Source organism: Microcebus murinus, chromosome 2 (assembly GCF_040939455.1).
Source record: "Microcebus murinus isolate Inina chromosome 2, M.murinus_Inina_mat1.0, whole genome shotgun sequence".
NCBI classification, from domain to species: domain Eukaryota; kingdom Metazoa; phylum Chordata; class Mammalia; order Primates; family Cheirogaleidae; genus Microcebus; species Microcebus murinus.
In genome coordinates this window covers 137,623-162,363 of record NC_134105.1, presented here as the reverse complement: position 1 = coordinate 162,363, position 24,741 = coordinate 137,623, and the positions used below count along the sequence as shown (strand labels likewise).

The 24,741-nt window shown below is 66.7% G+C and overlaps 1 protein-coding gene across 1 annotated transcript; it reads right to left on the bottom strand.

Annotated features, from left to right (window-relative positions):
• On the bottom strand, positions 1-20,636 carry ARHGEF16 (Rho guanine nucleotide exchange factor 16). The gene is made up of 15 exons (XM_012775789.3): positions 20,577-20,636; positions 13,600-14,188; positions 10,811-10,856; positions 9,644-9,813; positions 8,252-8,308; positions 7,634-7,794; positions 5,418-5,570; positions 5,128-5,257; positions 4,715-4,789; positions 4,328-4,420; positions 2,694-2,845; positions 2,225-2,413; positions 1,400-1,473; positions 850-951; positions 1-278 (listed from the first exon to the last, which is right to left on the bottom strand). Exons 2-15 carry the CDS (start codon positions 14,170-14,172, stop codon positions 139-141), a joined length of 2,115 nt encoding a protein of 704 aa, XP_012631243.2. The 5' UTR covers positions 14,173-14,188; positions 20,577-20,636; the 3' UTR covers positions 1-138.
• Positions 20,637-24,741: the final 4,105 nt, after the last annotated feature.

Below are 24,741 nucleotides of genomic sequence, written 5' to 3'. Positions count from 1 at the left end.
GACAAGCATCTTCCTTCTGCCAAGCATCCGGAGCCCAGAGCTGCAGCCTGGGGTCTCGGGAAGGCGCAGGGAAGCGTTCCGAGCTCTTGGGGCAAGCCCGCCACGCTCCCTGGAGCCGCTGGCCGTGGCCCCTGCCGGCTACACGTCCGTCTCCACCCGCAGCCGCTCCATCCTGCGCACGTTGTCCTCCACCGCCACGCGGCTGGTGATGCTGCGGGCACAGTCCTCGGGGAACCAGCCCGTCTCCCCGTCCCGAAGCCTCTCGCCGTGCAGCCACCCTGCACCCAGATAGTGAGGTGGGGGGTCACAGGAGGACGCGGGCCCCCCAGAGCAGGAGCCCCCGAGCCCCCTCCGAACTGTTCCTGAGGATGCCAGGGCCACACCTCTCTCGGGACTGACACCGCCCCTCCTGCCACGGAGGCCTTGCCCAGGGCCACACCTCTCTCGGGACTGACACCACCCCTCCTGCCATGGAGGCCTTGCCCAGGGCCACACCTCTCTCGGGACTGACACCGCCCCTCCTGCCATGGAGGCCTTGCCTAGGGTCACAAGGGCACCCGGAGGGGCCGGCTGAGCTCCCCCTGCCCGCCCTGCAAAGGCAGGAGTCGGGGCCTCGGGGTGGGGTGGGGCCCAGGAGAGCAGACCCCCCCCTCCCCCTCACCCAGGACACAGGGTGCCCAGAACCCACTTCTGGCCCTGAGACCCGGGAACGGGAGAGTGTGCCCTTGAGGTCCCTGAGGGCGGGCGGGGAGGCCGAGAGCTCCCGCCAGTCAGCCTGCCTCTCCGCAGCTCCGGGTCCTCCCCTGGGGGCCCAGGCGTGGGCCAGCACGCCCCGCCCGCCCTGCTCACCGTCCTCCTGCTGCAGGACCAGCACCACGTCCGCCTGCTGCAGCGTGATCTCGTCCGCCTGCTTCGCCAGGAAGGCCCTGGTGATCTCCACCTGGGGCAGGTCTGCGGGGCAGCGGGCGTCAGCAGGGCCGTCTGGGGAGGGCCCGGCCCGGTGCCCTCTGCAGCCCCCAGGGCCCCCAGCGCCCTCCCGCAGTCGTGTCCCCCAGGGCCGGCAGGTCTTAGTGGCCCGGCACCAGGACTGGTGGCAGCTCCCCTTGGGCTAAAGCAGGGCCCCTCCAGAGCCTGCGGGACAGGTGCGCCTCCTTCTGGGGCCACAGTGCCCAGCACTGGCAGAGCGGACCGGGCAGGGCCAGAGCTGGGGGTGGCGGACAGCTTCCCCGGCGACTGGGCACGGCAGTGTCCTCTCCCTGTGGCGGGGCGGGTGAGGCCTCCTGGGAAGGGCCAACTGCCAGGGCAGGGAGGTGCACAGGTGCACACACCCACGGCGGGCCCAGCACGATGGGCTCCCCCTCCTGGGCGAGGCGCCCTGCAACCCCCACCCGGCACTCACCTCCCTTGTTGGGGGGCTCCTGCCCCTGTCTCTCCCCGTACGTGAGTGCGGTGATCCACCGGGCTCGGTCACTCCTAGGGGCCAGAGGGTGTGAGTGAGGCCCTGAGGCTGACCCCACCAGCCTGGTGGCCCTTCAGACACCAATCCCCAGGGGCATGGCAAGAAGGGTGGGTGGCCTGGGAGACTTCGCCTCATGCGAGCTGAGCCCAAGTCACAACTGCCTTGGGTCACAGAGTCAGGGGACAGCCACAGCCCAGACCCCAGATGGCTGGACCCTAGGCCACCCTGTTCCCGGTCCAGGCCAAGCTCCTGCCCCTCAGTCAGCCACGGCCTCCCTGTCTGGAAAGGGGGCCGGGCGTTGGCCATGGTCACAGGGGAGCTTGGAAGGAACGTGGAGACTGACCCAGCCTTCCTTCCGCCAGGAGCCCCCTCTGTCCCTGCTGTCCACCCACTTTGCCACCCTGTCCTCAGGACTCCCCTGCCTCAGGGCCTTTGCATGGCTCTGGCCCTGCTGGGGAAGCCCCTTGCCCTCCTCAGCAGCCCCTGGCGGCACCCTCCCTGCACGTCCCCTCCCCAGTCCTCACTGCCTTCTGACACACTGGGTGTCTGGTCGTTCGGCTGTCGGGGAGTGTCCCCCCCACCCCCCCACGGGAACTAGAGCTCTGCCAGAACGGGCTGCTTCTGTTTTGTCCCTGGCTCTACCCCCAGCCCCTACAGCAGTGCCTGGCCCAGAAGTCGCCATCAAATAGCGCATGAGGCTGAACAGAGGGGCCTCGCATGCACCTGGGCCCCGAGGAGCCTTCCCCTCCCCGGGGAGCCCCTTACGCGGAGTCCGAGGACAGCAGGATCTGCTCCTGGCGGCCCTCGCTGTTGTGCAGCAGGGTCACCTGGAAGGGGTGGGGCACGGAGGAGCTGCGGTTGCCACCCCCCGGCAGGGGCAGCTCGGAGGGCTCCACCTTCTTGACCCGGATGTGGTCCATCTGGGCGTAGTCCTGGACCGCGTAGCTGTCCTCGCTGTGGGGACACGGGCAGTCGGTGGGACGCTCCCTGCCCTGGTGCACGCCCAGCTCCCCTGCAGCAGCGGTGGGGCCCGGGCACAGACACGTGCCACGGGAACAGAGGCCACGGCCCTCGGGCCCTCCTCACAGCCAGGGCCGGGGACCTTGGGCAGCTTGCGGCGGCCCCGGCGACCAGCCCATGGTGCCCGGCGGAGGCTGTGGCCCCAGCTGAGGTCGGAGGGGCTCCGGACCGGCTGCACCTGCCCCTCCCTGCCCCGCCCCGTAGAGCAGCCCACCTCTTCTTCTTGGTCACAACCAGGACGTCGTTGAACAGGAACAGGTAGCAGGTCGGCCGGCTGGCGAGTTTTCGAAAAAGTCCCGTTTCTTCCACCAAGAAGAGCTCGCCGCGCTTCAGCAGCCACCGGGAGGCGGAGATCAGCGGCAGGGACTGGCGGGACAGAGTGGGGTGAGCAGGGCCCCAGGGGAAGGACGGGCAGTGCCATGAGGATGGGTGACAAAGTGGCCTGTCCCTGGTCAGGGCCAGACAGAGGAGGGGACGTGATCTGTCCAGCCCTTAAATCAAGGTGCCGTGCCAGGCCCCGGGCCAGACCCTGCCAGGACAGCCCGGCCGGGCCTCCAGCCACGCCCACGGCTCGCCGGGCACCCGTGGAATGTTCTGCCCAGTCCTGGGGAAGCTGCCACACGCCTCGCCCCTACGTGGGGCAGGGGCACGGGAAGGGCCAGCCTGCTCAAGACGGCCATGTTCCAGCGTCCAGGGGCCTTTCCTGACCCCCAGTTCGCAAACACAGCACCCCAGCCGGGTGCCTCGCTGCCGGAGCGTGTGGGTGCAGATCGGGAGGGGGTGCCCTCTAGCCCTGCTCCTCGGCCGCAGTCGAGGCCACCCCCACACATGGGCCACGCTCTCTGCCCCTGCCTGTCCATGGCTTCCAGATCACGTGGGAGTAAGAGCCCCACTCGGGGGTGAGCTGGGACAGGATGGGGTCCTTGTTCTGGCTGGGAGGGTGTATTGCACCCCAAAGTTGAGCGTGACCTGCATGGAGTGTGGCTCAGTGACGGCAGCGGGTGGTTACCACTATGACACCTCCTCCATGAAGCCCACCACGACCCACCCAAGGAGCCTCCTCCCTTGCAGGATCTCCTTGCCCTTAGCTCTCTTGCTCCACGGCCTTGACCTAGGGTGGCCTGAAACGTGTCACCCAAACCAGGGCGCCTATGAAAGGGCAAAGGGCACTACGTGGACAGGGCACCAGGATAAGAGGCCCACACAGGGCCCCCTCTGCGACAGGGTCAGTCTGTGGATCTTGCAGTGGGGGCAGAGGTCTGACCCTGCCTGCTTGGGAAGGGGTCTGGAGTTGCCCAGGCCCGGGCTGGAAATATTCTGCCCCTTCCCGAGAACCGGAGCCTCCCTGGGACAGCTGCGCCCTTAGCAGCCCTGCAGGTGGCTTCCCGCTCTGGCCCCAGCAGGGTCAGGCCCAGCCCCAGACGCCAGCAAGGAGCCCTCGCCCAGGGCAGCCCCGCCGCCCCTCTGCTTGGCCACTTGGGGCCTGGGGCCTGCCCTTTGCCTTGCAGTCCTGGGGGTGTCGTCGAGGCCAGAGAGACCCACCCAGTGGGGGGCACAAGGGATGCTCCCAGATTGGGAAACCGAGGGCTGGAGAAACGAAAGGCACGGGGTCTAGGTGGCCCAGCCCCTAGGCCTCACCAGGTGGACCCCCCCAAGGCCTCTGTCCAGCCCCCGGCTTTAGAGTACGACCCCTGACCTCAGATGCAGGACGACCGGGAGAGCTGGAGGGACGTGGTTGAGGGGCCTGGCCGCCCACTGGGTGAGTCCCCTGGTACCTGGGGACCGTGTGGCACCGCTGGGTGAGTCCCCTGGTACCTGGGATCGTGTGGCACCGCCGGGGCCGCCTACCTTGACCTTCCCGAAGTCCAGCTGCGTGTGCAGCGTGTACATCTGCTCCGTGCGCTCCATCTTGTGGGCCCCCTGGTTGCACTGTTTCACCAGCTGCGGCGTGCAGGCATGCGTGTGAGTGCACTGGGGCTGAGGGGCCCCTGGCACACTCCTCCCCCCCCCCCCACCCCGCACTGAGCATGCCCAGCCCTCCCTGCCTCGCACGTGGAGCTGGGCTGGTCCCTGTCTCAGCCACGCCACGGGCTCACCACTGTGAGCTCTGGGCCTCAGTTTCCCCATCAGTACCACGAAAGGCTTAGTGTGGATAATCCGAGAACCTCCCTGCCCCGGGGTCTATGCTGAGCTCGGCCACCAGGACCGGCACCCCCCGCCCCGGGCGTCCCTCACCTTGCTGATGGCCTTGAGTGCGTGGCTGGCGGCCTGGTACCTCTCGGGGTGGCCCTGGGTCTTGAGGCAGAGAGTCTGGAGAGGATGGCAGGCGTGAGGCGCCGGGGCCCCTCCTGCAGCCTGGTGTGGCGGCCCGCGCAGGGCAGGGGCTCCCACCAACACCAGGCCCCACGTGGGGCTGCAGGGTGGCCCAGAGCCGGCCCCATCAGTGCACGCAGCCCCCGGACGGCCTCTGTGCCACGTGGGGCTCTGCCAGCTGGGCCACGTTGAATGGGAAAGGGAGCCAGCACCCCGTGACCCCACGTTTCCAGAGACAGGCAAAGCGTGCGAGAGAAGTTGGTGGGGAGCAGCACTCCCCCTCCCCCCGAAGGCAGGGGCTCCCCGAGGTGGGCGCCCGTCCAGGCTACACTCACGTCTGTCAGGAGGGGCAGCCGGGTCACGCGCTGCATGGGCAGGATCAGGAAGGAGATCATGGGCAAGCCCCCGCACGCCGGCCGCTTCTCGATCTCCCTGAGGACCTCACGGAAGGCGGCGTTGCTGTTCCTGCAACGGAGGACGGGGCTGTCCTGCCAGGCCCGCGTGGCCCGGCCGCGCAGAGACCGGGTGGCGCCTACGGAAGCCAGGCTGCGCGCGAACTGCTTCGGGAGAGCAAGCGCTGGGTCCTCCGGAGTCCAGACGCCCCGGGCCCCCGGGAGCCACTCACGTGAGCTGCTGCAGGGTGCGGTGCTGGTAGACCTCGTTGGAGCAGTAGGCGACGTAGGGGTGGAAGTGCCGCTCCGCGTGCTCCACCAGGATGTCGCTGATGTCCTCCACCAGCACCTGCGCCTTGTGCCGCTGCTCCAGGTCCTCAAAGAACCTGCAGGCGTGCAGCGGTGAGGGCTAGCCCCGGGCCTGGTGGTCGGCCCCCACGTGCGCACATGCACACACGTGCACACACACATGGATGAGCACGCATGCACATGTGCACACAGCAGGAACCCAGCCGAGCTCCGGGAGGCGGCATGTGGCAGGTGCTTGGGGGCCAGTGCGCCCCGTGGTGTGGCTGCAGGCCGCAATCCTGCCTAGGACGCCCCAGGACGGACAAGCTCCTCACACATGAAACGACTGGGCACCCTCCCTGGCCCTCAGCAGCACCCAGCCCTGTGCCTGTCCCTGGGGAAAGCTCAGGGACAGACGGCCACCACAGGGGAGCAGGCACGCGTGCACAGCCTCCTGGTCACACAGAGGGGCTACCCTGGGCCCGGGCGACGAGGGAGGGCCACCCCTCCAAGGACAGGTCCCAAATCGCAGGCAGCTGTGTCGGCCGAACTCCCTGCCCAGCGTCACGAACTGTCCACTTTCGCAGAGTCCCACCCCGTTCTGCACGGGCAGTCGAGGCCAGTGTTGGGGCTAGGTCTGGGCCCTCGGCAGACTCCCCGGGGATGACCGCCGGCCCCTGGCCTTGTCCACAACCCAGGCCTCAGCCCAGGGCGGTGAGGACGGAGTGAGGTGAGGCTCCGGCAGAGCTGGGCCGCAGTGGCCGCTGGTGTGGGACGCAGCGGCTGGAGCCATGTCCACTCTGCAGACCAGAGAGAGCCTCACCGAGGCTCCGGCTTCCTCCCTGCCCGGGCACGGCAGCCGGGGTCCTCCCGCCCTGAGAGCTCTGACGGGCTGAGGGGTCCTGGCCTAGCTTTGAGGGGGGTGGGGGTCCCTCAGGCCCCTCTGCCCGTGCAGGGCTGTGCTTCCTGTAGGGGGACACCTGCAGGAGACGCTTGGGGAGCCTGGCACACGGGACAGCATGTCGGGAACTGAGGTCCCCATGGGCGAGGGCGTGAGAGGAGCCGGCTGCGCAGACGCAGGGCCGCACACACACGTGTGCACAGGCTCCTCCATGGGGGACTGTGGCTTTCTGAGAGAAACCGGGGAGAGCTGGCAGCCACCAGCCACCAGCCTCGACCCAAATAGTGCCGATTCCCTGGGGAGGTCACTGTGGATGCCAGGGCCAGCCGGCGGGGCCAGCGGGAGGAAGAGCCGAGCGTCCCACCCTGGGGACAGCAGAGGTCAGAAGCAAACCCACGGCCACTCAGTGCAGAGGGGACCATGCTGGGGGAGGGGTGGATCCCAGACACCCCCAGCCAGTCACCGTAGCCTCGACAGGAAGCCGCCGTCTCCGGGGACAGACAACCCCTCTTCCCCTGTGGCCCTGAAACTTCCACGAGGGCCCCGCAGGCAGCACTGGGTGAGGCGTGGCCATGGCGGGCCTGATGCTGATGTGAATGTGCCACCATTGTAAAAGGGTCCAGCCGCAAGCTGGCGCCGAAGGACCCGACCCCTCACCAGTCCCGCCCAGGTCCACCCGGTTAGCAGTGAGGCTGAGGCTCCGTGGGCCGGTGATGCCCTGGGGTCCTCCAGGGTATCGGGCTAGCACAGGTCTGAGCCCACACATACATGCACATACACACACATGTGCGCATGCACACACACGTACGTGTACACACACCCACGCAGGCCTGCAGGTACAAGCCTGTCCCCTCCTCCACCTCCAGGCTCTGCAACCAGAGCCCAGTCCAGCCACCAGACACCTCTGGGTGCAACATGACCTGGGGCTGCCTCCCAGCCGGTGAGTGCCCTGTTGGTCACTCGGCCCTCTGTGCCCAGGTGTCCTGGTGGAATCATGCCCGTCAGCGGGGCAGGACCCCTCGTGAATGTCCAGGACGCCCACACCCTGGTGCTCAGGCCAGCCCTGGGGCCAGACCCCAGTAGCCTCGAGGGCCCTGGGCTGTCACCCCGTCTGAGCCAGCGGCTGCTCCAAACTGTCCCACCCACAGATGCAGACCACAGCCCTCCCAGAGCCCGTCCACACCGCCACGGTGCTAAGCGGGGTGAGGTGGCCTTCCCAGGTGCAGGGACCCGGGTGGAGGGCTGCGGCGTGGGCCTCACCTCTGGCTGGCGCCCAGGACGTCCACGATGTTGGAGAAGAGGTGGTGGTGCTCGGTCTGCGTCATCGTGGCCCGCAGCTCTTTGGACTCCAGGAACTCGGCCACCAGGACGCTCAGGCTGTGCTGGTAGGAGAACTCGGACGTGAGGATCTCGAAGATGGCCTGCGCGGAGGGGTCCACATGAGCCGTCCCGGAGGAAGAAAGAGGCTGGGCACAGGCGTGATCTGGGTGGTGGGGTAGGCGGGGCCACCAGCCCTGGACAGACACCCTGGAGAGGGCTGTCAGGACACCCTGAGGACGTGAGCCCCACGGCCCTGGGTTTGCGCTCTGGCTCGTCACTTATGAGCTTGTGCAGCTGGGCCAGGACGCCTGGGCTCGTCTGAGAAGGGGGTAATGGCAGCCCCCCGACCCTGAGGCTGCCCTGAGGGTTCACACAGTGACGCCAAGGGGCTCAGACAGTGCCCGGCATGGAGTAGAGGCGGAGTCTCCAGGCACCATGACGTGTGTGGGCGCAGGGCACAGGTGGTGGGTGTGCAGGGTCACCGTGGCCGTGGCCCCTCCCCCAGGCCGTCATGTGGCCCACGCTGTGGCCAGGACAGCACCTGCCCCGTGCCCTCACCTCCTGCCTCTTGCGCTCCTCGGCAGACAGTGTGTCCAGCATGCCTGACTCCACCACCTGAGGAGACACGGGCCGGGGTTGCGGCTGCACGTCCCGGAAGCCTGGGCCAGGTGCCCCTCCGGTCCTCCTCCCTCGGGCCCAGAGCCCACGAGAAGAACAGAGAGGCCCAGAGGAGGTGGGGCCCAGGCAGAGCCACCCCCTCCCGGAACACATCAGGCTCAGCGAAGTCAGGCCACGGAGCTGGCCCGTCCTGCTGGGGCCGTCACCTTCATCTTCCTCCCCATGGAAACCTCCCTGGGGCAGCCCAGGGAAGAGTGTCCAGAGGGAAAGGCCAGAGGGTGGGGGGAGGGGCTAGAGACGCTCAAGCCCACCTCCTCCCCGCCAGGGCTGGAGGGCCGGCACGGAGGGTGGCCCGTGCCACAGATCCCCCCCGGGCCAGGCGAGTCGTGGCCTGCCCGAGTAGGTACCAGCAACACTGTCAGCCTGGTGGCACTGCCCGAGCTCCCCCCTTGGGGCGCGTGGCCAGCAGCTGCCGTGGCTGCAGTGGGGCCCACTGGAGACAGCATAGCCACACTAGTCCCTGTGGACGGCGGGGCTGCCACACTGCCCAGAGCACCCTCTCTGCGGGGCCCAGGTCTCCTCCTCACCCGCCTGGGCAGAGGCCACCAACAGCAATGGGCCAGGGGGACAGTTGGGCTCAGACTGTGGCAATGTCACCGCGTGCGGTGGCCCGGACTTCACTCCAAGCCGGGGAGATCATGCACCCCCAGCTCCCAGAGCAGGAGTAAGCTTCCAGACCTTTCCAGCTCTGGGGAGGCAGCCCCCGCCTGCCCTACCCCCATGGGGGGCCAGCCCTGGCTGCGCTCCTGTGGCACGCAGCAGCGTGGGGCGTGGCGGGCGGTCACGGGGCCACAACCCTATTCCCCGGGGGCGGCAGACAAGGGGCCCCATCGTCCTGCAGATGAAGAAAAGCCAGGCCCCCCTCCCCCGCCCCCGACTGCCACACTCGCGGCTCCCTGGGGTCACGAGTCTGTCCACCCACGGCCAGCTGGGCCTCCCCCATGCACGGGCCGCTGCCCGGCCATGCCCTCCACCTGCAGCCCTGCAGCCCTACAGGGCAGGACGGGCCGCTCCAGATGTGGGAAGTGTGGGGGTGGCTTGGCCTCGGCCCCTCCCAGCTGCCTCCTCCCTCGGACCCTCAGCCTTCCAGCGGGCAGTGCCTTCCAGTGGGCAGGGCCCTGGGAAGGGGTCCCTGTGCCCCCCGCTCCCTGCAGGTCAGTCTGCGCAGGGCTGCCACTCGTGGGGTGATGGCACAGGCTGGGGGAGGAACGACCAGGGCTCCTGGGGCCCCACCTGCCTTTGTGGGCTACGCTCGCCCCCGCCCGGCCCTACCTCTGGGAGCTGGCTCCAGGTGACCTGGGCAGGCCGGTAGCTCTTGACCACGATGGCGGCGTCCACCTTCCGGGTCGCCTCCGGGCTGGAGGGGTCATCGAGCACGTCGTCGTCAGACTCGTGGCTGGTGTTCAGGCCCCGCTCCCGGATCTCCTGGTAGAACTGGGGGTCTGGGGAGAGGACAGTCACCTTCAGACCAGGGTCAGACCAGCCCCCACAGGGGCCAGCTGCGCCTGCCGGGGGGAGGGAGGCTTTGGGTGGGGCCTGTGCCCAGGCCGGGCTGGAGGGCACGGGTGCCGGCCCGAGCACTCCTACGCGGCAAGACCCCCTGGGCCGGGCCGGTCCCCAGCTTAGGGCAGCCCCCGCCAACCTCACCCCAGACTGCGGCATTGCTGGGGTGGCTCTTCCCTGAGATTTTTGTAGAGGAGGTTAGGGGAGGAAGAGGGGAGTGGGGGATCCCCACTCCCCACTGTGCAGCTCTGATAGATCCACACTTTTGTAGAGGAGGTTTGGGGTCACACAGAAGGGAGTCCCAGGGAACTTTCTAGATCTATCAGAGCTGCACAGCTGGGAGTGGGGATCCCCACTTCCAGGCCCACGGCCGTCCACACCGCCTCCGGGGAGTGGCAGGGTCGGAGGGCTCTTCCTGGCTTGGGTCTCCGTGTCTCAGAGCCTCCCAACAAAGGCCAGGCCGGAGCTGGGCATTCGAGGCCTCGACTCCTTCACACCTGCCGGGCGCCCCATCCTGGCCAGCAGGCCCCTCCACTCCCCGTGGGGTGCCCTGGCGTCCCCCTCAGCAGGCCGGATGTGCCGCCTTCCCCTACCCCCGCCTGACCCCTACGTGGGTCCCCTCCAACCCCGAGGACTCTGGGGGAGCAGGGGGTGTGGACGCCTGATCTGGCCTTAGTCCCTCGGGCACTCGCCCGGGTGGCCAGGGTGGGAGTGGGGCGCTGTCTGTGTCCTGCTTTGGGGTCACACAGAAGGGAGTCCCAGGGAACTTTCTAGATCTATCAGAGCTGCACAGTCAGACCAGCCGTGGGGAGCTCAGGACCTGTCTCTGAAAGGGTCCCGTACACAGGTCCTTGGAGCCACCAAACCGAGCCCCCCCGACCCCCGGGGAGGCCCCCAGTGAGCCCGGCCCTGGCCGCCTGGGGACGCCACACTCACCGTCCTTGAAGGAGCCCTTCTGTGCACGTTTCCGCCCCAGCGTCTTCTGTGCAAAGGAGACAAAACAGCCGCAGTCGGCGGGGACGGCAGGTGTGGGCCTACTGCGTGCCAGTCTGCTGCTCTGGGACCCAGGGCCTCCCAGCTCCGTGTGCAAAGCCGGAGGGGCGGCGCCGGGCATGCAGAAGGTGCTCAGTAAACGTCAGCTCCACAAGGGCTGCCAAGTGGAGGCCTGACAGGTGGGGTGGGGGCCCTAGCAGGCAGGGCAGGTGCAGGAGGGCTGCCTGGAGGAGGAGGAGGGGTGGAGCTCATCCAGAGGAGATGCTCAGGGGAGCGGGCTGTGGGCCTGGAGGCCACAGTGAGCCCGAGGGAAGCCCGAGGCTGGGCAAGGGCCAAGCAGGGGCATGGGGCTGTACGCAGGCACTTGGGGGCCGAGACCTGGAGTAGCAGAAGAGCAGGGACTGCTGGTCAGTGCCTGGAGCCTGGCATGGGCCTGGGCCCAGCAGCTGAGAACGATGGCAGAGGTGACCACCTCCCCCTACCACAGGTGCCTAGCTCGATGCCCCCCGCCTTGGCCGGGACACACCATGTTTCCCGACCTCATATGTGCTCGGGTTCCTGGAAAACAGGGGTTGGTTTCTCGGAACCTGTTGGGACCTGACAACTCCCCTTGCTGGTTGATAGTATGCAGCGCTCCCAGCTGCACCCGGCGCCCCACCCCCAGCCCCACACCCGGCACCCCACCCCCAGCCCCACACCCGGCACCCCACCCCCAGCCCCGCACCCTGCACCCCACCCCAGCCCCACACCCGGTGCCCCACCCCCAGCCCCACACCCTGCACCCCACCCCGAGCCCCATACCCATACCTGGCACCCCACCCCGAGCCACATACCTGTACTCGGCACCCCACCTGCCACCTCCAGGTCTGGCTGGAGCTTTTGCCTCGGCCCCTCCTAAGTCCCCCGTCCTCCCCCCAGCCCCACCTCTCATGCCTCCACTCTCACCCCCCTTGTTCTAGGCCCCTCCTAGGCCCCAAGGCCACAGGGAGCCCCCTCCTCTGTGCTCCCACCACCCCTGAGCTGGCCCAGCCCAGCCCTCAGCACCACTGCCCTGGCAGCACCCCAGGGACGGGGACCGAGCCTGCTGGGCTCACCCTGGCACAGGCGTGCAGCAGGAAGTGTCTGCTGGATGCTGAGTCAACAGTGAGTGAGCGAATGAATGAACGAACAAACGAAGGGAGCCCTGCCGGCCTGGCCCTGGGTGGGCGCAGAGTGGTGGGGTCGTCATCCCAGCCTCTGGGGTGTGGGGACCCACAGCACAGGTCCCGAGGTGATTCTGGGGTCTGGGCATCTCTCGTGCTCATGGCAGGGGACAGCCATGACCAAGGAGACACGGGGCCACCTCAGCCACCATCGGCCTCCAGTGTGAGCTCGAGGTCTTGCCCCAGGCATGCTGGATGGCCAGCGTCCTGACGGGTGGTCCCAGCTTCTCCTGAGCCTGGGCAGAGGCGGCAGCCAGGAGGGCCCTGGGGGAAGAGGCCCCAGTGGGCATGCCCTTCCACGGACACTGCCCGGCACTTGGCTAGCCGAGTTCTGTGCTCTGCAGACCACCCGAGGAGGACTGTCACCTCCACTCCCAGGTGGGGAAGCCCAGAGTCCCAAGGTTCGGGAACCTGCCGGGGACCCCAGCGGTGAGCGCCCCCAGCCCTTCGCCAAGGCAGCGGCGAGCTTGGGCTGCTTTCCAGACAGGTGTACAAGAGACACCCCGGGCCAGAGCTGCTTCTGTCCTGCATTCCCAAGCAAGCCCCCACGGGCGGGCCTGGCCAGCTGGCCTCCCGAGCCCCAGCCCCTGCCAGGCCCAGGCAGAGACCAAGCAGGGGTGCCCAGGTGCCAGGCGGCTCTCCCTGAACACGGCCTCCCAGCTGCGGCTGCCAGCAACAGAGGCCTGGCGCCCGGGCTTGGAGGAGGGCAACTCAGAGGGCGAGGGACACTGGGTCCAGGAGCACCTGCTGGCCCCTTGGTCCCTATGCCCAGTGACACATACAGCTGGGACTGCATCACTGGCCAGGGAGGGGTACACCACCTGTACCCCAGCCCCGGAGCCTTGACGGCGGGCAGGGAAGTGGGGGTGTGCATAGGGAACACCCAGACTTTGGCTAAGCTGGAGGCAGCGGGGCACACAGAGCCCGGCTGGTCACTGCTGTCAGGTCATTACTAAACCCTGCCATGCACACAGGCAGCTCCCATGAGGTCTCAGAAGGAGGCGGCCACCCCAAGGCTCTGCTCCCCACCCCCACTGTGGCTGCGAGGGGGGGACGCCAGCATGGGGCTCCTGTGTGAGACCCCGGCCTTGCCAAGCCTCAGCTGCCCTGTCTGTAAAGTGGGGTACCACGTCCACGGCCTGGCCGCTGGAATTCACGGGGCTAAACCCGTTAACCCTCTGCACTCGGATGTCGAGTGTGGATAATGTCGAGAGGATGATGAGAAATAAAGCGAGTGCAAAGAGTTAAGAGCCTTCACGCAGCCAGGTGTGGTGGCGCACGCCCACTGTCCCAGCACTTTGGGAGGCTGAGGTGGGAGGACGGCTTGTGGACGGGAGCTGGAGGCAGCATGCAGTGAGCTATGACGACGCCACTGCACTCCAGCCTGGGTGACAGAGCTAGACCCCACGTCAAAAACAAAACAAAAAACAGCTGCACACAGAAGGTGCTAAGTGGCCACTGCCGTGGTGCAGAAGGTCACAGTGACGGGCCGGACACCCTGCCTGCCAGCCCCTCCCCGCCGTCCCCTACCTTGTTTTTGGCTGGGCGCCGGGCAGTAGGCTGGGTGGGCTCCTCGGCCAGAGCCTGGAGCTTGGGGCTCAGCGGGGCGGAGTCCCCCTGGCCACCGGGCCTGCCCAGGCCCCGCATGGCCGCCCGGTAGGATTGGTTCCGCAGGTTCCGCCTCAGCGCCCCGCCGGGGCCCACGTCCACGTCCATGTCGTCCAGGGAGAAGCTGGGTGCCGTGAGGAGCGGGGGGCCCCGCCGGGCGGCCTCCTTGCTGAGCACGGCTGCCCCGAAGCTCTGGTGACGGGCGGGGGTCTTCGCCCTGCTGGCCACGGCCAGGCTCCTGGGGATCAGCTGCTGAGTGCCCATCTTGAGGGCCGCGGGGCTCTGCGTGCTCAAGACGACGGGCCGCGGCTCCTTGTCCCCCGGGGCTGCCGGGGCCTCGGGCTGGACCGCAGCGTTGTCCCTGGCCCGCAGGGAACTCCGCAGCAGGGGCAGCCCGGGGGCCGGGTTGCCGTTGGCGTCGAGCCGGAGCTCCGCGTGGAAGCGGTGCTCCAGCAGCTTGTCCTCCAGGGAGCTGTCCGAGTGCCGCTGGGCCATGCTGGGCCGCGGGGTCCTGGGGGCAGAGCAAGGGTCTCGAGAGGGCCTCTCCCCCTGTCCCTCCCAGCCGTCTGTCCCGCCTGCTCCTTGGCTCCCGCCTGGCCGGAGCCCCGGGGTGCAAAGGACGGTGACGCAGCCGCCGGCGCAGAGCGGATCAGCGGCACAGGCCGTCACCAGGAGCCTGGCCAGGGAGGGCGGGGGACAGCCCCCCAGCTACCCCGAGGAAGGGCTCGCCTGAGGACAGAGGTGCCTGTTGGGATCGGGCAAAACGTAACATGGAAAAAACGCGCTCCTTTAATTCTTTCCCCTTTCATTCTCATAAAAACAAGGACAGCCGTGTCCAGATGCCTCTGGTACCCCAAACTCCGTGCGTGTGGGAGCCACGGCCGTCTCAGGAAGGGGGAGACTATTTTCCAGGTGGGAAAACAAGGCTCAGAGTCACAGACCCAGAGTTAGTCCCCGCAGGGAGGCCCAGTGGGGCCACACGGCTCAGCCTGAACCAGCACCGTCGGGGCCACTGCAGGCCACCCGGAAGTCTGGCTCTCTGGCCCGCCCAGCCCCGACGGCCACCAAACCTCCCAGCGGGACGTGAGTTCTCTGCAAAACCATCCCAGGAAGGCGGGTTCGCTGAGCCTCCCAGGCCCCCGGAGGGGCCGTCCTTGGAGCCCCGGCTGCCCCCACGCCAGCCAGTCGGGAGGACACATTCCTCAGGGCATTCCGAATCACCGGGCAGTGACAACAGCGGCCAGCCTCCCCCAGGGGCCAGCCCAGCAGGTCCTCGCCACCCCGGGATCACCCAACCATGGCAGCCCGTCTGCGTCTCAGGATGGCCCAGAACTCGGTTTACCTTAGATGCGTCTCCGCACAGCCAAGCGTGACGCCCCAGCGGACGGCCGGAAGTGGACAGCCCGCGCCCCGCGCCGTCCTTTCATTCTAGACGTGACTCTCTGACCACGGGCTGTGCCCTTCCCAAACAAATGCCTTCGGCGCCACGGCTCCCCGGGGCCTCCTGCCCTGTCCCGTCCCTCCTCCCTACCGGGGCCCCCGGCCACGTCCCTCGGCCCGGTCGAGTCCTCCGGCCCCTTCCTCCGAGATGGCGCTCCAGACCTGCAGGTGGCACCTCCCCGGCTGGCACAGCCTCTCCCAGGGGAGGTCAAAGTCTGCTCCAGGCAGAAGGAGCCCAAACGGAACCTGTCTGGCGAGCACCGCGGGCGTGACCTCTGCTGCCAGCCAGGCAGCCGCACCCACAGGCCTGGGGTGGGGGGTGGGTGCCGGCCGAGGGGTGTGGGCAGCAGCTCCGGGCCCCGGAGCTCCACTGGAGCCAGCTCTCGGGAGCTGTGGCCCTGGCAGGCCCTCGGGGCCTCCTTTGTCTTCTGGTTTTTAGTTTTATTAAAGAGCTACAGGGACACAGTTTGGAAAGACACCCAAAGCCTATCACGAAACCAGGCGCCCCTCCACACTGCCCTGTCCCCCAAGGCCACCCCTCTGGGCTCCTCAGCTTTTCCTCAGTTTCTAAGCAAGGCTCAGTCACTCTCTGGGGATCTCCTACCCCCGGGCAGTCCCCGCCCTGTCCCTGACGGGAGCCTCCCTGACTCTTGCTAATTTCTCCTGCTTCCAACTGCCCGGCTCCCCGTTAGCTCTCCCACAGTGCTTCGTGGGAACACATCCCACACAGCTCTGAGCTTCCCCAGAGACCCTCTGGCCCCCGCTCAGGCGGACCCTGGGACCCCCTCCCACTGCTTTCCGGGGCTTGAGGCCCCTCGCCGCGCAGAAGCACCCCAGGAACCAGGGCGGCTTGCTCTGGACTGGCTAGAAGTGCCCTTCGGCCACTCGGTAACTAGAACGAGCTGAGAGCTCCCGCGGGAAACTGTTTTATTCCGTTCTTCCCTTGTTGTCACTCACTGGCAACGTGCCCCGGTGACAGTCCCGTCCCCCCGGTTGGGTTATGCCCTGCCAAGGAGCCCTGACGCCCATGGGGCTATGCTTCTGCAGGGATGCACGTTAATCTTACGTCTTCATTAGTTTCTTCTAGTCTATTTTTACTTTTCCAGAATATCCATCAGTGAGTATAGAAACCTCTGAAATTCTCCCCTAATTTCTTAACTTTCTTTTCCTACTTTTACCATCTCTTTGTTCTCCTTTGGGGGACAGTCCCTCTACCTAATCTTCTAGTGTTTCCCCCAGTCCTGTCAATTTCATCATCCTACAAAAAGATCTCTTTGCTCTTTATTCATAGCATCCTGTTCTTGTTTTATGCATGGTCACATCCATCTTCTACTAACTCAGAGGATAAGGATTGTATTTTCTTTCGAACAAGTTTCTTCGTGTTGGCCGGCACGGCAGCCTCGACCCTGCCACACACTCTCTCCTCCTTTGCCTCAGCCCCTGCTGGCCTGCCCCTCAGGCACGGAGCTTTCCTTAAACATTGGCTGGTGGCAGGCAGCTGGTCGTCTGCTTCCGTTTCTATTTAGGAGAGGCACCCTGCTGGTGGGAGGCCCAGGCGCACACACACCTATGGGCACAGGTGTCGGTCCTGGAGGGCTCTAGGACCCCCAGGCCCACCCCAGCCTCTGCCCCGGGCCGGTGGGTTTCTGCAGTTGTCCCTTTCGGTTTCCTCGCTGGACGCCGGCCTAGCCTGGCGTCCTGGAGCCAGTGAAGGGGGCGGTGGCGAGAGCTCAGACTCCTTTCGGTTGCCCTCCAGGCCAACGCAGGCCACTCTGTCCAGGCAGCAGCGTCACAGAGAGGGGCCAGATGCCCTGCGGTGGCCACAGGCCACAGAGGCGGGCCTGCTCCCCAGCAGGGGCAGCCTCCAGGGAAGCCCTTCTGAAGACACGAGGCGGCCAGAGCTGCGGGCTGTCTGTCTGCCCCCGTCTCCCCACGTCTGCGAGCCTTTTGGGGCAGGGACAATTTCCCATTCATGTCCCCACAAGTAGTTGGGCTCAATTCGCGCACTGCTCTGCCCTGGTCTCCTCCCCCTGACCCTCCACCTTCCTGAACGGGCCCTGGCGTTTCGTGCCGAGAGCGAATAGAGGCCTCTATGCCCCTCCGTGCCACTTTTCGGGTGACTTCCTGCTGCTTTTGCAAGGGGAAGGGGGACTGGAAAGAGCTCCTGCGGTTGAGCTTTTGGAACCCACAGCACTTGCCATTCTCTTTGCCACTAAATACCCACCCCTGGTGTGCGGGGGGAGGGGAAGGGGCAGGTGGGACTTGCCAGCAGGAGCCACGGGGCAGGGACGACCAGGTGGGGTCGGGGAGGCTCTGGCCAGTCTCAGGTGCCCACCCAGCCTGTCCGGTCCTAAGCTGGCCTGGCCTGGCTGGCTGCACTCCGGACCCGCCTGGGCTGGGAGGGCTGCTCTGTAGCCCAGTCCTGCCGCTGGCTGCCCAAGACTTCGGCGGCACCAGCCCATCCCTCCTGCCCCCCTCGTAGAAGCACGGTCTTCCCTGGGCCTGGGGCTCTGGTCACAGCGGCTCTCTCAGCCACGAGGACTCAATCGCCCCAAGTCTGGAACTTGCCACCCCTCTGGTTAGGATACCGTGTGGCCTCCAGCTGCATCCCAAGGTGGTAGCACCCTTGGGGGCATCTCCGTCCCTCCTCCCCTGGCTAGTAGGTCCTGCTGACCCCACCCTGCCTGGTGGGGCTCAGCCTCTCCAGCACCTTCCACCCAAACTCTGCCTCTGTGCAGACAAGCTCAACCCACAATGACACCCTTGTCCTTGGGTAATTCTGCCCGGCCAAGCTTGGGACTTGGAGTCACATGTAATCCGGGGGCAGGGCCTGGCTTTGTGAGTCCAGCAGCACACAGCAACCAGCTCCGTCTATGAGGTGGCCCTCACCCGGTGGCCGTTGGCTCCCCAGGGGACACTTAGCAGGTCTGGAGACTTTGTTGGTGGTCTTGGGTACTACCGTGTTTCCCCGAAAATAAGACAGGGTCTTAAATTTATTTTTCCTCAAGAAGACACCCTGGGGCTTATTTTCAGGGGGATGTGTTATTTTCCCCTCAAAGCCTCAGCTTGCAGCATGCACAGGATGGCCGGGACCTGACAGGGGGAGCCGACCTTGTTGGCGGGGCTGCCCGCACCTTTCCTGTCACTTCTGGGATAGTCGCTGTCACGATGGGGCAGGTGAGAAGGGCTGCTCGTCTTCTTTACCGCAACACAGGGAAATGCATAGGTTGTGCAGATACGCTGCGTAGCCATGCCCACCATTAGGTCTTATTTTCGGGGTGGGGCTTCTACTGCACAAATGCTTAGAAATCCTGCCAGGGCTTATTTTAATGGGTAGGTCTTATTTTCGGGGAAACACGGTAGTACTGAGTATGTGGGCGGTGTCATAGTGCACACAGTTAGTTACCTGGAGCAAGTGCCCCCAGGGCCGAGGGAAAGACCCTGGCCGGTGCAGCTAACTGGAGGTTCTCCCTCTGCACGGGGTGGGGGCACCTGCCTGGCCTGCCCACCTGGGACACAGCCTGGCTCAGTCCTCAGTAGCCCCCAGCCATCCCCGGCTCCAGCTCTGAATCCAGACGTCCATGAGCCCAGTCCCGGCCCCGGCCAGGCACCCTCGGGCTCCCCAGGAGCACAGGGTGGGAAATCAGAGCCCAACCCCGACAGGTCCAAGACAGGCGACAGCCCCCACTGTACAACCGGCACGCGGACAGCGCCCTCCAAAAGCCCCCCTGTCCACGTCTCCAGTCCCTCCCCAGATTGCTGGGAGGTGGCCGTTCTCCCTCTCTGAGGGTGAGCGTGACCTGCCCGGCCCCACTGCCGGTCGGCCAGCGCCGGGCGAGGGGCCAGGCCGGGTCCTGACCTAGACAACTGTCTCCCAACAGGGGCCAGGTGAGCGGGGGTCTGTGCTCAGCCGTGGAGTCAGCACACACAAAGATGCCGCTGCAGACGGACGGGCACACCTCGAGCACCCCTGCCAAGGGGACACTCGGCCAAGTGAATCTGGAACCGAAACTGGGACTCCGACACCCAAACTTGCTTGTGCCTCGGGCAAACATGGGCACAGACCGCCAACCTCAGGGGCAGCAGACCGCAGGGCTCCACGGGTGAGCCTGGGGACCCCGACAAGCTCATGCACGCCACTGGCCCCTGTGCCTCAGTTTCCTCCTGTGCAGGTGGCAAGCGCATCCCCGGAGGGTGGTCACTTGGGGCAGAAACAGCCCTGGGGAGCTGAGCCGCCAGGGTCACCTCCCAGCACCGGTTTCTCTCTGCGGGAGTCCAGGCGAGAGGGGCAGGGCGTCCGCCTGGCACACGGCTCCTCCTCACGCTCCAGGCGCCTGTTCCTTCCTCCAGGAAGCCCCCTGGCCGCTCACCTCCACTGCACCCTCCCACCAGGCGGGGGGGGGGGGGGGGGGCGGGGGCGGGGGCGGGGAGCGCCTGCCTTCTTCACCCTCTGTAGACTGTGAAACAGTCATCACAGCAGGGACCCTGTCCTGACACATTTGTCCCTAGGACAGGAGCTCAGCAGTGGCTCGCTGGGTCAACACCCTGTAAAGGGACACTTCTATTACTCCCATTTCACAGATGAGGAAACTGAGGCCCAGAAGGCTTAAGTAACTTGCCTTCGTTCACACACAGCGAGGCTTTGGACCCGGAGCCCACACGCCTAAGCACAACGGCACGGACGGCATTCTCCCTGGGACCTTCTCCCTGGTCCCGAAGGCCCCCCGGCACGCAAGCCCACATTCGGGGGTACACAGACTGTGCACCTCACGGACATGGAGCCCAGGTGGGATCCAGGTCAGATGCAGAGGCCACCGAGGACTCCTCCTGCCACTCACTCAGCCCCCGCCCACGCACGACAAGCACCGGGCCTAGGTCCACACACTCGCTCAAATCCCAAAAGATCCTCGCTCCCATTTCCCAGACCAGGCCAGGCAACCAGGACGGGTGTCCACAGCTCCCACTGGTAAAAGGGACTCACCGTGCACCCCTGTCTGCCTCCCTATGGTGTGGGCTGGAGGCAGAGCAGGGCCCTCCCTGCACCTGCCCACCAAGTCCCCCAGGCCTGCTGGGTGTGCGGGCTGCTCTGAACTCCCGGACCCAGCGGGTTCCCGCAGATCCTGCAAGGAGCTCCGGGGAAGGCCATTCTGTGGCCCTCCTGGCGCCTTTCAAACTCTCCGGGCCCCCACTCTCAATCGAATCCCCACTCTGGCTGCAAAGTTTCCCTCCGGGGAGTGGAAGCCCGGCCGGGGCGGGCTGCGGGCTTGTGTCCCAGCGCCGGGCCCGACCCCGCCCTTCCGCAGCCCGGCGCTGGGAGAGAGGGTCGCCAAGTTGTCGCGGCCCCGGGGCGGGGCTTGCGGGAAAACCGAGGGGGGACACCTCCCCCAAGACTACCTCCCCTCCCCCGTCCTACTTGCCGCCCCCCTCGCGTCCCCGGGCTCACCTGCGCCCGGGCTCACCTGCGCGGGGCGGAGCGGCGGAGCGACGCGGGCGGCCGGGCGCCGCGGGTGCAGCCTCTGCGGCCTCCTGCCCGGCCTCGGGTCCCTCCCGGCCCCGCCCCCGCACTTCCTGCGCAGCGGGTGGCGCGCGGGGCCCTGGCCGGGGCCGGCGGGGGCGGGGCGCACCGGCACCTGGCCGCGCCACCTGCGTCACACGCCCCACCTGGGCCGGCCGGCGCCCACGTGACTGGCCGGACCGGCCCCCGCCTCCCGATCCCGCAGGAGTCGCCCTACCGGGTTCCCCGCGCCTCCCCGCGCCAGCGGCTGCAGTGGCCCGCAAGGGCGTAGCCTGCCTGGCGGGGGGCCCGAGTGCCTCGCCTCCTTCCAGGCCCGGCTCCACTGCCGCCTCCTCCAGGAAGCCTTCCCGGAAGGAGACCAGCCCTGCCTGATAGTTGCTGCCGAAAGGCCCCGCCTTCTGGACTCTGGGAGCCCAGGGGCTACAGGGCAGCAGCCCAGGCGCTCACTGAGCTCCCCGGCCACCTCCCGGCGCGGGAGTTACCACGTCCGGTCCCGCAGAGGCCGGCGCGTGCCGGCGCGCACAAGTCCGCGCGTGTGGGGGCGGGGCGGTGTAGCGGGATCAGGGGTGCCCCAGGGTAGACGCTGCAGCGGCCACAGCTGGATGATTCAGAATGGGGCTCTCTGGTGCTGTGAGCGGCTGGGCGGGGTTTGCTTCCACCCAGGTTGGGCCGCCCTTGTCATCCTACCTGCCCTGTGTCACCCGCTACCCCAGTTCCCAGCCCCACTGAGCCCACTCCAGCCCAGGTGGCAACAGCAGACTCATCCGCACAGCAGGCATGCCCCTGCTCAAGAACTGCCCATAGCTCCCAGTGGCCTCCATCAAGGGGAGCAGCCTCGACTTCCCACAAAGCCCACCCTCCTTGCCCACACCCAGCCTCCGCCTCTCCTGGCACGGTCGGGGGAATTCTGCATGATTGTCCCCGCTGTCCTTCCTCTCTTCTCTGCAGGGGAGGACACGGGCCGCCCCGGTGCGTGTAGAGCCTCCCTGTGGAGGAGCGTCCTCCCGCCCGCTGAGTCAGTGGTCCTCTTGGCCAGTGGCCACAGCTGTGCGCGGGACCCTGGGCAAAGCCATGGGAGCCTTTGCAAGTGCCCCCAGGTCTCCTGGTCTTTGCAGTGAAGTCACAGCTGAGGGCAGCGCCACAGATGGGGTGCAGCGCCACAGATGGGGTGCACTGCCACAGACGGGGTGCACTGCCACAGATGGGGTGCACTGCCACAGATGGGGTGCAGCGCCACAGACGGGGTGCAGTGCCACAGCTGGGGTGCACTGCCACAGACGGGGTGCACTGCCACAGATGGGGTGCACTGCCACAGACGGGGTGCAGTGCCACAGCTAGGGTGCACTGCCACAGACGGGGTGCAGTGCCACAGACGGGGTGCACTGCCACAGACGGGGTGCACTGCCCCAATGGGGGTACACTGCCATGGACCGGGGTGCAGTACCACAGATAGTGTTGCAATGGCACAGACAGGGTGCAGCACCACAGACAGAGTGCACTGCCCTGATGGGGGTGCAGCACCACAGACGGGGTGCAGTGTCACAGATGGGGTGCAGTGTCACAGATGGGGTACAGTGTGATGCGAGGATGCGAGGAAGTCAGTGCTGCTGCCCCTAGAAAGGGCCACGAACCTGAGACCCGGAGGGCGAGCAGGAGTCAGCTTTGAAAAGGGGAGGGGAGACGTTCCAGGCACGGTTGCTGCACGTGCAAAGGCCCCGACGTGGGCGGGAACACGGCCAAGCTTGAAAGGGCCAGGGAGAGCCCAGGAGCAGGACGGGGGCAGACTGGGCAGGTCCTGGGGCGGGCTGGGGGCGGGGAAGTGCAGTCTTTATCCTGAGAGCAGCGAGGGGCCACTCAGGGCCCAAGCACAAGTGTGATCGGCTTCGGTGCTCCTGGCAGCTGGCGAGAGAGCAGAGCCCCCTGGGGGCTGGGACAGCCACCCCTATCCCCAGCCCGGCCTGTCATCCTGCCTCTGCCTGGGCACTCGGGGGACTCACCACCTCCCAAGTCAGACCAGGACACCATCCCGTGACCACAGTCTTTATCACTGCCCCTGTGACTTTGAATCCAGGTTGTTCACCATTCCGAGATGCTTCAGTCCACCGAAATCTCCCTCCACGTGGTCATCAGGACAGACCTGGAACCACCCCCAGACAAGACGAGGGGGACGAACACTCACCTCCTCTCTTCTGGGTACTCTGCCTCTGTTAATGCAGCCTCTTCTGCCGTGGCCTCCGTGTGCTTCCATCCTGCAGCACAAAGCCAGGGCCCTGCCGTGGCAGGTGTTCAGCAAGTGCCCGGTGACTCCCTGGTGTGACCTGGGGTCCCAGGACTCAGCCCTGGAGGTGCTGCTGCCTGTGCCCACCTGCTCTGACCTGTCTCCATGGTCCCCTTTTCAGGAGAGCCCTGTTTCCAAGGCCTCCATTTGTTGAGCCTCCACCAGAGTCCCCTGACGGACCAGGTCTCAGTGCAGTGGGCGGGGCTCCGGATGCCAGCCTGTGGGCACCGTCACCACCCCCACCCCACCTGCCGGCCCAGGGCCGGGCAGTCACCTGAGCCTGCTGCCCTTCGCTGGGCCAGGGGGTGCTACATGCTTTGGGGGCTCCAGCTTGGCATGTTTTGGGGCATCACAGTTAGAGGGGCAGCCCCTGTACCAGCTCCCCTACTTACTAGTACCCCAACTTCAGCCCTGGGGCTTCCTGGGAGTTGGGAAGTGCCCCTTTGCGTGCAGATGCCATCAGTCCCCCTGGAGGGATGGGGGAGGAGCTAAGACCTGACCCCTGTGGGCTGTGGCCCGGCCAGGGACCACCTAGGTGTCCGGTCCCATCCAGGCAGCAACTGGGAAAGGCGAGTGGCTGCTGCCCCTGTGAGGCCACTGTTGGTATTGCACCCACAAGGCCCAGCCTGCAGGAGGGCCTGGAGCGCTTGACTAATGGAGAAACTGAGGCCTCGCCCCGGCCACTCAGCAGGACCCGGATTCCCAACCCCCACCCAGTGCTTTCCTGTAAAACCCTCTTTCAGAATCTTCCTTGGTCGCTGCAGGGTTAACCCTCAGCCACCCTTTCTGTCCAGCCCCTGTGCTGGCCCCTCCAGACACCCCGAGCCTGGCTGTAACTCCAAATTGGGGGGCTTTGGGGTGCCTGTCTCCCCACCTCCTGCTGGCTCACTGTGGACCCAGAGGACACTCTGTACGTGGCTGGGACACGTCCATTCGTGAGTGGTGTGACCCTGAGCAAGTGGCAGACCTGTGTCTGCACTTGGCTGTAGGTAGGGGTTTGATGGTGACACAGAAGACAGCCCAGGACAGGGCTGGGAGGACCCGGCGGCAAGCTCAGAAGGCACCACAAGGCACCAGCAAGGAGAGAAGGAGCCCGGGCAGGATCTGCCACAGGGGCAGGTCCGGGGGCTCCCTGCACCTGGGTGCTGGGACCAAGAGCCCACCGCCCTGCTCCTCCCGTGCCCGCCTCTGTGCCGGCTGTGCCCCTGCCCGAGGCTCGGCTCCTGAGACTCCACGAGCAACCGCGCAGCCCAGCATTCTGCTTCCTAAACGAGGACCCCGAGGCACAAAGGGTTTGATCGCAGCCGTGGCACTTGCTGCGTCTGTCTGCGACACTCCTCCCCAGAGGTCTGTCCGGATCCACCCACCTGGCCCTTCCCACCCAGGATTTCCCGACACCCTGCGAGGACAGGAAAGTCCTCCTCACCCCACTTAGTACTTGTGGCCCCGTGGTGGGTGGAACGGTGTCCCCCACATATGTCCTAGCCCTGAGCCCCAGTGCCCGGGGCTTTGCGGGTATGAGTGGGCTGGGTTCACGCGGGATCGGGCGGGCCCCAATCTGGTGCCTGGTGTATTTACAAGGCCAGAGAAATTTGGACACAGAGACAGAGGGACGCGGTGGGAGGACGGCCACATGGAAGGAGGCAGGGATTGGAGTGATGCTGCCACAAGCCAGGGAACACTGCAGAGTGCTGCCACCACCGGAAGCCAGAGGAAGCGAGGAAGGATGCTCCCCTGGGGCCTCTGTGGGGCACAGCCTGTGGTCACCTGGGTGTGGACTCTGGGGCTCCAGACCATGAGGCCTTACGGGCACAGCTGGGGCAGTGCCACG

Coding starts and splice junctions, on each gene's coding strand:
- ARHGEF16 (XM_012775789.3), bottom strand. CDS start 14,172: ATGGCCCAGCGGCACTCGGACAGCTCCCTGGAGGACAAGCTGCTGGAG. Junction 8,309..9,643: donor CCTGGAGCCAGCTCCCAGAG/GTAGGGCCGGGC, acceptor GTGTCTCCTCAG/GTGGTGGAGTCAGGCATGCT. Junction 2,846..4,327: donor TGGACTTCGGGAAGGTCAAG/GTAGGCGGCCCC, acceptor CTGTCCCGCCAG/TCCCTGCCGCTGATCTCCGC.